This window comes from Sprattus sprattus, assembly GCF_963457725.1.
Source record: "Sprattus sprattus genome assembly, chromosome: 1".
NCBI classification, from domain to species: domain Eukaryota; kingdom Metazoa; phylum Chordata; class Actinopteri; order Clupeiformes; family Clupeidae; genus Sprattus; species Sprattus sprattus.
Window position 1 is genome coordinate 41,266,623 of NC_137920.1, and position 13,186 is coordinate 41,279,808.

General features: G+C 42.2%; 1 protein-coding gene across 1 annotated transcript in view; it reads right to left on the reverse strand.

Annotated features, from left to right (window-relative positions):
• map4k3a (mitogen-activated protein kinase kinase kinase kinase 3a) overlaps positions 1-8,266 on the reverse strand; it is a 44,363-nt gene extending 36,097 nt beyond the window's left edge. Inside the window, exons 1-2 of the mRNA XM_080834511.1 lie at positions 8,132-8,266; positions 2,329-2,386 (exon numbers count right to left, since the gene is read on the reverse strand). Of these exons, the coding sequence (XP_080690637.1) occupies positions 2,329-2,386; positions 8,132-8,227 (154 nt within the window). The 5' untranslated portion in view covers positions 8,228-8,266. The remainder of the gene's footprint in view (positions 1-2,328; positions 2,387-8,131) is intronic.
• Positions 8,267-13,186: the final 4,920 nt, after the last annotated feature.

The following is a 13,186-nucleotide window of genomic DNA, read 5'->3' on the forward strand; positions in this document are numbered from 1 at the left end:
TTTTTTGTGCAAGAGGGCCAAAGAAGTGGAGGCCAGGTACATATAAAGTGGATTGCCTGTAAGATTGCAGCATATTGCATTCAGGAAGACAAAAGCACACACACACTTAGCATTTTTATCACAAGAAAACTACCAGTAACATACCTTTTCATGCAATTCATTTAGATTTTTTATGAAATTCAACAGCCCAATCTATGAATAAAGGAAAATGACTAAAAGGATAAGGATGCACTCCACAAATTTAACATCTAACTATGACAACCGCTAATTTAACTATGGCAATCGCTCATTTAACATGACAATTGCTCATATAACTATGAAAATCCTTCATTTAACATGACAATCGCTCATTTAACTATGACAATCGCTCATAGTTGATAAAGTTGATACCTTTTGATCTGCTTCATGTGGTGCCTAACTGAAAGAAACGTGTTCCATTGCCTAGTCTCTTTCTATATAGCTCTGGACAAAACAGGTTTGTTGTGTTGGTTGAAAAGGTTTCACTGTACAACTGTACTCTGATCTAGACAAACTTAAGTCCATCTTCTCACTTGCATTCCACTGTTTATGCTGTTGTCTGTTGCTGGACAACATGAGGATAGTGCAATCGAGCAAGACGCTGTTCTTTCAGACGAATATGCATTCAACCAGCCAAACTTATCTGACCATTTTCTTATTGCTTTTAAGGAAGTATCTACGTATTGCGATAAGTATTGCTATTGTTTTATCGCCCAGGCCTATGTCCATTTCAAACTATTACTACTTCTATGCCAAAGGTGGTGTGTCACAGTGCCAACTTCTGGTATCAGGACCATTCTGCAGGTATACAGTCCAGTGTACAGCAGGTGTAAGGCTCATTGGTGGCCCAAAGTATTAAGCAAAATCTATAATGAAAATAAACACAAAAGAGTACAAGCAAATGTTCTCTAAAACACTCAAACCTTATAGTAATCTACAGAGGAAGGGTGGGCAGTATTTCAGTTTTGTAGTTGTGTATGGTCAGGGAGATCCTGGACAACTGTAAACATTTTTCTCTAGCTAAGGCGTTGCTATGGAAATGCAAATGCAAACATGTCATGCAACTAACTATATTCTAACTCACATCAAAATATAAATTCTCTGCAATAACCTCCACTTATAATATACCTATTGCCTACCTACCTGTCTGTGCTATATTAAGGAGCTATCTATCTAGCTTAGTATAATAACAACAGCATAGCAACAACACACATGAAACCAATTTCCACTTTCCATTTTTTTTTAAATGCTCACATTTTGGACTTTCCTCTCACTTTAGAGACACAAAAATGTTTCACTATAAACTGCCCCTTTCTTGATCCTCTTACTCTTTGAAATGTTTCTTTATCATTTTCTTAATAACCATTTTGGTGCTTCTGCTGCTGTAAGGATCAAATAGATAAAAATATTCGGCTATTAAATGTATGAATTATAAAGTTTTGCTCTAACACTAATGAGCTAACAAAAAAAATGGATGCAGAAACCTCACAATCATCAGCAACAATCCAGTCAGCACTGATGAAAGCTTGCTAACAAGCTAACTGCTGTTTCGCCAACATAGTTTGCAATGTCGTGTTGCAGAAGCATTTCTTGAATGTTTGCAGGGCGTTCTGTCCCAGAGCACTGAACTACATGGCCAGTGGAGACTACTAGTGTCCTTCACATGACCATATTGTGCCAACAGAAAAAATGGCAAATTGTTGCATACTGTTGTTTCAAATGATATAATACTGATCCCATGCCTACAGTTGAAAATAGCTTGATCAGTTTGGTTCATATCGACCACCACTAGTGCATAGTGAGAAAAACATGTACAGCGGTGACTAGGCAAACATTATTCACATTTGTAAACACTTATTAACAACTGCTGTGTGCTGCTGTCACACTAGTGGCCTTCAGGAACAAGGGTGAATGCTCCTCACAAAGACAACCATTCAGTGTGGCAGTCTATCACTCCGACAGCCTGGACACTGTTTGATGTTACTAGAGGTACACAGTGGTTTTAAATCCAGCAAAGTAACCTTGCTAAACTTGAACCACAGTGATTCCAGAAAAAAGCCCAGCACACAAACACACTAGGACAGGTTTGAGAGCCAACATGGCAGTATGGCCTAAAATCAAGAAAAAACTAAAAACATGGATATTTCATAATGTTCCTTATCATTCATCATGTTGCTCAACCAACACACTGCCATGAAAGGCTCTGCAAGGCAGCAATTCAAAATTACGTCCAACTGTTTTTCTCATTCGAACTTCTGCTGCTTTACTGAAAGAGAAGAAGAAGAAAGAAGAAGAAGAAAAAAAACTCACCAGGCTCCAGTTTAATGACTTTAATGGCAGCCAGTTCGTCAGTGGTGACATTTCTGGCCTACAGGACAACAAAGAAAGCACCTGTTAAGAATGCAAAACCACTGATTGACAGGAAATGCTTTTATATTTGACCTGTAGTCTGAGCACAGAAGGCATTAACCATTACAAATTCAGGTTGAACATGTCATGTTATGGTATGCTGGACAGCATGGCCCATAAGAACACGTATAAGGGTCTCATTAGGGGACAAACAGAACTGAATAGAGAAGCACAAGACTGAGGGCTATACAGTTCAGAGAGGAGGATATTTGGTAGAGCAATAACGGCCATCTGTTTGGCCACACACAGACTTGATTCTGCTAACTCAAAGAGATGCAGGGGAAAGGTGGTGAGTGGTGCAGAACCACGGGGAGGTGCAGGAGAGAACAGCAACACCAGCCAGAATGAGGTGTTCAGGAGGGGAGGGGAGGTGCAGGAGAGAACAGCAACACCAGCCAGAATGAGGTGTTCAGGAGGGGAGGGGAGGTGCAGGAGAGAACAGCAACACCAGCCAGAATGAGGTGTTCAGGAGGGGAGGGGAGGTGCAGGAGAGAACAGCAACACCAGCCAGAATGAGGTGTTCAGGAGGGGAGGGGAGGTGCAGGAGAGAACAGCAACACCAGCCAGAATGAGGTGTTCAGGAGGGGAGGGGAGGTGCAGGAGAGAACAGCAACACCAGCCAGAATGAGGTGTTCAGGAGGGGAGGGGAGGTGCAGGAGAGAACAGCAACACCAGCCAGAATGAGGTGTTCAGGAGGGGAGGGGAGGTGCAGGAGAGAACAGCAACACCAGCCAGAATGAGGTGCTCAGGAGGGGAGGGGAGGTGCAGGAGAGAACAGCAACACCAGTCAGAATGAGGTGCTCAGGAAGGGAGGGGAGGTGCAGAAGAGAACGGCACTGCTAGTCAGAATCAAACGCTCAGGAGGGGAGCAGCATGAAAAATAGACGACCCACAATAAGAAATGCCAAGATGTCAGCAGAAATGCAGAGAGCTAGTGGGTTCATGCAAGGATGCACTCGCACTGTGATGTCCAGGGCTGCAACCCTGTCGGGCGCTGTAGAAGCTGCACCAGACCCTGCAGCAGACATGGCTTGTATGTTTGCACATTTGGCCACGTCTGCCTCTAGATGTTCCTTTTTTTTTGACCCGCAACTTCTCTGCACCCACCTTGTGCTTTTGTTTATCCATTTTGACACTCTAATCCATCAAGGGGGAGGCGTGGGGCCTAGTAAGGGATGTGATTGGGCCAGCCCAGTGTAGAAAATGAACCAATGGGCCACTGCCCCTGCTGTATGGGCAGGTCGTTGGTCTTTGTTTAAAAAGTTAATATATAAATTAAATGTTATCTGCTCAAGGTGTGTAAGCCAACCAGTCCAACTCTGCCCCAGGGTGGGGTGTTATGCCTACTCAGAGATTACTACGATGAGACTAGATGTATGTTTGTATGTACACTTCTTTAAATTCTGACTTGAATGCATGTCAAACAACCTCCTAGAGCCATCCATCTCCAATATTTGCAGTCTGCCCAAGTGGCTAAATGTCAATAAAATAGCCATCAGGATTCAAGGTGTCATGCAGAAAACATCTTATTTTAGGCAGAAATTCCACTGATGAACAGCTGATTGCACTTGATCAAGATCACCATTAGGATACTGGAAGTAAGCAGCAAACTTCATGACAGATGCTGCATCATGGATTTCATGATTTGATTTGATTTGTAAAGTGTGTGTGTGTGTGTGTGTGTGTGTGTGTGTGTGTGTGTGTGTATGTGCATATGTGTATGTGTGACTTGCGTGAGTGTGTGTGGCCTATGTTTATAGCATGCTTGTGACTGGACAGATTGAGCAATCTAATCCCCTGTAAGGCATTGGGGTGAAAGGGAAGGATCGTGGGAAACCCCTGGTACTCATTGATCAAGCAGGATGTGGAGGAGGCAGAGGAGAACTGATAGAACGGAGGTCAGACTGATGCTGGGGAAGGCATTGATTGGACAGGTCAGTTAATCCCTTTAAGCTTCCGCTTAAGATTCCACATTCCCCAACAAGCATGCATTATTAAATAATTAAAAAACAACCTCATGGCATTGTATCAGATGCATCACAAGTGTTCAGTCAACATTGTGTGACGTATCAGACAATTAATTTGAGTTGTTGATTTTATTCAGTGTCTTAAGAGTTGTCAACTAGCATGATAGAAAGCTATAAGCCTACAGACTTTCTATGCAAACACCAACAACCCAGGTGGTACTGATAAAAGCTAGCTAGCTTGCTAACCAATGTATTTTGGCAATATACTTCATTGTGTTGTTTTTACATTTGTGTAGTTTCAGAGCAGATCATTAACCACAAAGTGACCGGCCAGCTGTAAGAACAGGGTGTTTATTTCTGTACTTCACATGCCAATACCCCCATAATAAAAAGGAGGATATTATAAACACTAGTTGCCTACAAACACGTACCTCAAAGAAACCTTTATAATGTGCCTTTATTTGATAGTAACTGGAGGTTAAGAGCTGTAGGTGGGTGCTTTACTGACCCAGGAAAACAAACACAAACACTTTCACCCAGGGCCTACTGAAAACATGAAATCATTTGAAATGTTATTCAACAAAGTCTATAAATGATTTCCACAGACTTTTGTAAGGTGAGGACAAGCAGCCTAAACGGAGAATTTTGAGAAATTTGAAAAAGGTGAAAAAAAATGGCTGGCAGAAATGGATAGGAATGGGTTCGTTATATCCAGGAGATCTCAAGGAGGGAAGATTAATTTGTGTTCTATCCCGTTCAGTTCTCCTCAGATATGAGCCAAAAGGTAAACTCGCTTATTTAGCCAATACCAGAATGTGTCATTTGATCAATGTGGAATCTATCGACAGAGACACACCAAACCAACATCAGATAACTAGCAGGGGCAAAGGCTGACGGTATGTTGCCTCACACCGCTGGTGTATGAGCCAAAATGTTGCACTTGAACACACTGCAAAGACTACAGCCAACTAGCACATGCACTCTGCAATATTTCTTCACAGCTGTGTTTCAGTGCAAAGGCTAGTTATTTCTCTCTGTGTATTAACTGGGGGGAGACAGCCTTTGCATTCACAAACGGGAACACCACAAACTCAAAACTGCCACAGCACTTATTTGTTTTTGAGATGCTCTCTATCACGGCTCGTTATCCAGTCTTGTTCTTGTTTAGTTGGAAACCATGTCAATTATGGAAACCATTTTTACAAACAGCAAATGTCTTTGTCTGAGTGATGAAATACAATATTTGTATAATATTCCTGTATACAACTGCCAATCATAGTGATCTCTCACACAGACAGGCTCCGGCAACGAATCAAATATGCTCAATCAGTCAAGAAGTCGCAGACAGGGATCCGACTGCTGCCAACGGTGTGGGACACATCGCAAAACTAGGGCCGCAGACGCTCACATTTTTCTCTTTAGAAAAGAACAGTAATAAGGGTAGAAGAATAATCAGCAGAATAGTCTAGTTTAGCGATAACCAGGCCCTGCACAAGAGTTGGGGAGCATATTGGGTGATACAGCGTCTGATCAGTAATATAATAGAGTATGTAGGCTATGTCATGACCTCGAGACATCACGTGACCTGCAGCTTGGTATTGATGTATATATCATGGTTTCTTCATTTTGAAAATGGTTAAGCTTCCAGAGGAGGCTTAGCAGGCCCTGAAGGTCCATCACTGTTTATATCCTGTAGGTGTTACAATCCACCACTGTTATAAAAAATATAAAAAAAAATATAATCAACATTAGTAAATATCATTAGGCTAATATGCAATTATGTCAGGGGGCCCAGAATCATATGTATTGTTTGTGTGATTCTGATAATGCCACTGTTTTGGCTTTTTTGGGATGGTTACTTTCTTACTTAAAGGCTAACTGCCACTGTTGTTGTTTTTACTAATGTTAACTGTTTTTAATAAAGGAGAATACGTTTAAGTACATGGGATTTATTTATTAGGACCATGGTATCGAATTGTGTAGTGATAATTGTGGAATTTCACTGGTATCTGTATTGACTACGGTGTGGAGTGGAAGCGATTTCAAAAAAGTCGAATAAGAAATGCATCCGCTAGAAATATTGGAGGATTAAGTCCCAATGTATATAGGGTAGGCCTATAATTAGACTAAGGTTGATGGAAACTGGTTTATTTGCATCAAATAGTATTTAATTAGATTTGTTACAGTTGCCCTGACAACCCAAAGTTGACCCCACAGCTGCTCACAACTCCTTCCTTGATTATGAGAGGGTCCATTTGAACAAATGCACCTAAAATATGGAATGGGTTGGATATAAATACAGCCATTTAATCAGTTATCTAACAGGCGATCAATGCTTGTAAACAAATTTCAGTATCTATGAATATATTCATAATTAATGCAAGGACCTTTGTTACCACGACATCAAGTTATGTACTCCAATGTGACAGAGCCATTAAGACTTGGGAGTGTATGACACAGTATTGGGTTGGTTGTAGTGGCCCAGGCTTGGTAAAAAAATATTTTGAGTTGTTTTCAACCCAGCATTCTTAAAGGGTGTGGTACATAACCAACCCACAGAGGAATCTGGTCACTTTAAGCAACTGTGTCACTTTGAACAATATGAAAATATTCTCCTGGCAATTGTATTTCAGCTGTAGTCAAATAATTCCGTCTTTTAGCTTTTTTCCTTGCCATGCTTGATTCTTGCTACTCAGCATCAGCATACCTGTGATTTAAATATGTATTATGTCAAAGCATAGGTAATCCAAGTGTCATGACAAAACATTTCCAAAGGGTTATTGTTTTTAAACACAACTTGCAGTCTTATGAGCCAGACCAGATTTCTAAGTGCAATATGGATAAGGAGTGAATAATTGTTAATTTTAACTATGTAAAACCAATACAATATGCTCAAGTTAATTGTTAACCGTTTCAAAATTGACTGTTTACTAAGTCTATAATAAGTGACCTACAGCTTTCTTAAATTGTACTCACGTGACCTGCGATTTAGCCTATGAGGTTGTTGAATAAATACGATTGCAATATAGCCTTTATCATTAGATAAACATGGCCACAACAGTCGATATGCATGAGCGAAATAGCTAACTATTACTTCCTACCTATTGCAGACTCGTGTGTGCTACTGTATAATATCCTCTGGATAAATGTTTTGCTCTGAGGCATTGGCCACACTTTGCTACTGTAGAATTTAATTTTAGTAGGCCTAATCCATCCATGTATGACAAACTGCTGACGTACATTTGTCAATGAAATGAAGAAGCGGGGACTGATAACTGACTTCTTCTTTTCTAAGCCTAAATTATGAAACTCAAAAACAAGATGATATTTATCATGAAGGGGAGGGAAATGATCATATTTTCCGCGAGGGATCTATAATTTAAATTGGTGAGATGGGTGTAAACAAAGCTATAGGCCTACTTTGTATCAAAACTAGCAAAAGCTCATTTAAATAGCTGATAGCTTGTTAAAGTGACATCCATCCAAAATAAGCAACTAGCTTGGCTGTAGCTGCATCAGGCAAGCTACTGGATGTTGTAGGCTAGATTTACTCAAATAGAAGTCAAAATAACCTGATGTCTGTCTGTAGCTATAACTTGTGTGCATTATAAGGTTGTCGAGGACTGAGGCAGACAGATCAAACTGATAAAGCGCCAGTTCCTTCAACGTTATCCTTTGCAGTAACTACTGTATTTTCGTAGTGAAAAAGAGTGGACCATAAACAAAACACTGCTTACCTTGTAGACATCACCGTAGGTACCGCTTCCTATACGCTGAATTATCTCGAAATCCTCCTGGGGATTGCGCCGCGAAATGTCGGAACTGGAATTCATTAAGACGTCCGATATCTAAATCAAAGACGTATATTAACCTGGACCCCTCACTAATAAATATCACGAATAGAGCAAAACGTCTTTAAAAAACATCTGACAAACACCAAACATGGCTTCCCTGAACCATACGCATGCGCAGACTGATCGCCACTTCTAGAAGGGGAATGCTTGGAATGAGAAATAGTGACATGGTTGAAGACGGAATCTGCGATCCTAATACACTTTTTGTCAAATTCAGTGAATTGCAACTCCCGGTCCTCTAGCTCACTGCTTCTCAAGTAGTGGCTTTGGGACACACAATTTTCTTTCGTCATGAAGTTTCAAGATAAACATACAACTACACAGGGCCTACTTCTACCCCTGGACTCATAGCACATCACATAAGTCTGACATCAGATAGATTTTAACTAGATTTTTTTTTTACCACACTCATTTTTTTATTCACCTTTTGCACAACTTAATGATTCAAACTTTACGTTCTAAAGCTGGGAAGCAAACAGTTAGGCTTGAGTATGACCCAAAGTGCTGGCAGCTTCTCCCTCCTGGCCCCCTGCCACCGTCCCAGGGCCTTTCACAGCAGGTTACCCTTGGGCAGCTGCAGCCGCGCCAACAACAAGCCATGGAGTCGACATGGGAGGGAACACCTCCCCCTCCCTGGATTTTATAACTTTGCTCTTTTTTTTCTTTTGCTTTCTTTACTTTTCCTCGTTTCATTGTATGTAATGGGAGAGATTAGGGATTAATAAAAGTACAACCATAATCAAATAAACTATGCATTATTATATGAAGACAAATCCACATATAGTGGCCAATGCTTAGCCAATTGTGATTTACTTACAACAAGTAAACCTGTGTGGGCAGCAGGGGTGTTTGCTCTGCTCTCCTCTAATTTTCACCTCTCATCCTATCTTCTCCTCTGCTGTCTGCTCTTTTTCTCAGCTCTCCTCTCTTCTCTCCTCTCATTTTCACCTCTCATCCTATCTTCTCCTCACCTGTCTGCTCCTTTCCTCAGCTCTCCTCTCTCCTCTCCTCTCTGCTCTCCATTAATCTCTTCTCTTTTCTTCTCCATTCTTCATCTCTCTTCTCCTCTCTATGTCTCTCCTCCTTTCAGCAGCTTGTAGAGACCTCTGTGGCACATCTCTATCAGAACCGTCCTCCTCCTCCTGGCTTCCAACCACAGCACCACTGGACTGGGGCCCTTGGGCTGCAGCACCACTGGAGAGGGGCCCTTGGGCCTCAGGTTAGTTCACCACAGCACCACTGGACTGGGGCCCTTGGGCTGCAGCACCACTGGATAGGGGCCCTTGGGCCTCAGGTTAGTTCACTACAGCACCACTGGACAGGCCAAGAGCCCCTTGCGCAGTTACATAACCCCCCTTACGTGCTTAAGTGTGTCCCCTGTAACATATATTTATTCACATCACCGATGTACAACATAAGCACAACACTGCCACATACACTCATAAAAGATCAACAGATAATCATTACTTTCAATGTGGGAAGCATAGACCAGCACACTACGAATACATTTTTAACCCGTAAAAAAAGAGTTGCTCCGACTGATGGAGGAAGTAAACTTCACTAAAAGGCTTAAGGATCAGTGAAGAGAAAAAAATGCCTGGATGAAGGAGTCCTGGGGCCCCGCATTGAGCACTATGTGTTAATAAACAGAGTACAGGGGCCCCACATTGACCACTACGTGTTAATAAACAGAGTATAGGGGCCCCACATTGACCACTACGTGTTAATAAACAGAGTACAGGGGCCCCACATTGACCACTACGTGTAAATAAACAGAGTACAGGGGCCCCACATTGACCACTACGTGTTAATAAACAGAGTATAGGGGCCCCACATTGACCACTACGTGTTAATAAACAGCTCAAGGGTTGAAATCCAGCAGTGGGTTAAGCACCATAGAAGCCTGAACCGCTGAAGGAAGACGTGGCACATTCACAGGGGATGGTCGACATCATGCAGCTGGCGTTTAGCAGGGACGAATCAAGCAGACTAGGAAGGAAACGTGTGGTGGACAGAAACCAAAGGTTAGAAGGCAAAGAGCTTCTGAAGTCAAGGAATGGGGTTGCATCAATGATGATTTGAAAGGAATTTGGGAAAAATTGAAGGGAGAGTGACCTGAATTGCATGGATGAGGTCATCTTTAATAAAGGAATGGAAAGAAATGGAGTTTGTCATAGAGCTAGGACAGAAACGCAGGGTCATGAGGAGGAGGCAGCTGAAGAAGCAATGATTTTGGTGTCTTTGAGGTTTTATACTGACGGTGAGGTGAGTGCTTCTATTGTAGAGAAACCAGTGAAGAATTAAGGCAGGTTGTACAATTCCATGTTGAGTGACAGGTTGAAAAGCAATCTATTGTTAAGGTTATCAATACCATTGAAAAAACTTTCTTTCCTTACTGTGGGAACCTCCCATAGCCACACCCATGCCAAACCCCAGATACACTAAGGTGTAGGGAAAACACAAACACACACAGAAACCTCATTTAACCCTGCTACACTCAGTCAGCAGGAACGCATCCATGATGTAAACACACAATGATGACTTTCCTTATTTCATATCCTTGGCATGGCTGTAGCGGAATGCAGACAGAGATTTGCAGGTCCAGGTGTTCAGATCCATCAACATAAATATAGCTCACAATCACCCATATCTTATGCACTCCTCCATTCACGTAGGAGAATGGTCACACACTGCTGCTCTTGCATTGTATGGGTTCTCAGCAACTCTAGATATCCTGGGGAGGTGCCAGTATACATACTGTAAGACATTTATACATTTAGATGTCCACTCTCTGCCAATGACCCAGTGCTCAGCTAAACAGGCTTCTAGAGGCCTTCACTCACCTGTTCAGTTCTGCTAGGGTTCTAGCTGCCACAGGCTATCACTGACCTGTCTCACCCAAACCTTTCGCTAAATAACTTTGGCCTGGCTCAGCCCATTGGTGCCCGTGACCACATCTTTACCTATGTCTCTCAAGCGTCTTTACATCTTTACCTATGTCTCTCAAGTGTCTTTACATCTTTACCTCTGTCTCTGAAGCATCTTTTTTGAGCAACAGTGCGCATGCATCTTTAGTTTCCGCCAGCCATTTCCGCCAGGGGCCAAATTCTTTTTTATGAATATGTTTTCACCATTTTGAGGGTATCACTGTCAATGTATGTTCAGAATGTTCTGGATGTTCAGAATGTAAGGTGCATTCCAGAAAAAGGCAACTGGTTGAGGACAAGAGGAGTTGGAAACTGGATTCTATTAATTCTGAGCTTGAACAACACATCAGAGAGCAGAACTGTGATCCAGCAATATCAACCCTCTTAGGATCTCCAGGTTACTTTCGTCAGCAAACCCCTTTAGCCTCCCTGTTCAACACTGTTCTCTTAAGATCTTCAGGTTACGTTCCTCAGCTAGCCCCTCTAGCCTTCCTATTCAACTCTGCTCTCCCCATGCTCAGTAGATGTTGTCAGAAAGGCAAGAATGCTATAAGCCCCAGGCCCCAATGGGATACCATACATGCGGTACAACTGCCCCTGTGTCCTGAAACTCCTGTGGAGCCTCAGGAGAGCTGCATGGAAGAAACAACTCATCCCTTCTTAGTGGCAGAGAGCTGTTACAGTTTCCATCCCGTAGGAGCAAAACCCCTGCAGCATCAGTCAGTTCAGGAGCATTGATCCGCTTAATGTTGAGGGAAATCATCTTCTCCATTATGGCTAGGAGGATGACCAGCTTTCTCAAGAGCAATGGGTTCATCAACACTGGCTGCCATAGGCATGTGTGTCAGGGTGTGAAGAACACTCAGCAATAATCTGGGAACCGATCCAGAGAGCTAAAACAGAGAGAGAGGTGACCTGCATGTCAAGGGTCTGCCTCTCACCAACTCGTCCACTTCGCCCCTAGATTGTTTTTGCATCCCTGACTGAATCAGAAAGCTGGTTGCCAGACACTTCTGGGACCGCAGAATATCCTATGCCCATCAGTTCTTCACCACAGGTTGGCAACAGCTGGAAGTAGGCATTGCCATGGGATGCTCTATGTCCCCCATGTTCATTGCAGCTTTTGAGATCATCCTGGGGCACGGCCGATAGTCGGAGGGGTAAAACTGCAAATCAGGACAAAGGCTTCCACCACAGCTGATAAGTTACACAACATCACCGTCATACTCTAGACAGCAGCATACTCACAAGACTGCTGAAAGGATTTAACAAGCTTGTGGCATGGGCAAGGATGAAGATGAAGCCCTCAAAGTTGTAATGTCTGTCTCCTCAGAAAGGGATCAGAAGCGACCACACTCTCTTTCTGATTCTGATTCGAATTGTTGCAGGTGGAGAGGAGATCCCATTGCTGTCTACACAAACCCGTCCATAGCCTTGGACGAGCTACACAGCAGAGCTCCCACAAGGAAGACTTTATTGAAACTTCATTTGGTATGTCATTTCAGTGTAAGGCAGGGATTTTTTTACATTTGGAGTATACAAGCAGCACAGACTGCTTTTAAAATGATTTAAAAAAAATAGAAATGAATTGTGGCTTTTCTCACATTAACTCAGCACCACTGAGTTCTCCAGTTCACAGAAAGTGACTCTCTCCCTATTGTCTACTCTACACCATTCAGACATTCCTCATGTCACTCAGATAAATATTTATTATGCACAAATAAGACATTCTTTAAAGAGATATTCGGTGGGATTTATTCGTCAGGTTTTGTTTTCTTGATTGTTAACTTATAAATGTGTTTTAATTGTTTTACCTGTTAACATATAGAGATGTGGTTTACTTTTTAGCCTAAGATTTGAAATGGTGGTTTTCTTTTATGGTTGCCTATATAAAGGGGATATCAAAGTTATCAGTAGGCTAACCTATTTGAGTTTTTTTTTGTCTAATAGCTCTACAGCCTGTGAAAAGGAAAGCAGTACTTTGGAGGTTTTGATCTTTGGATTTAAAACT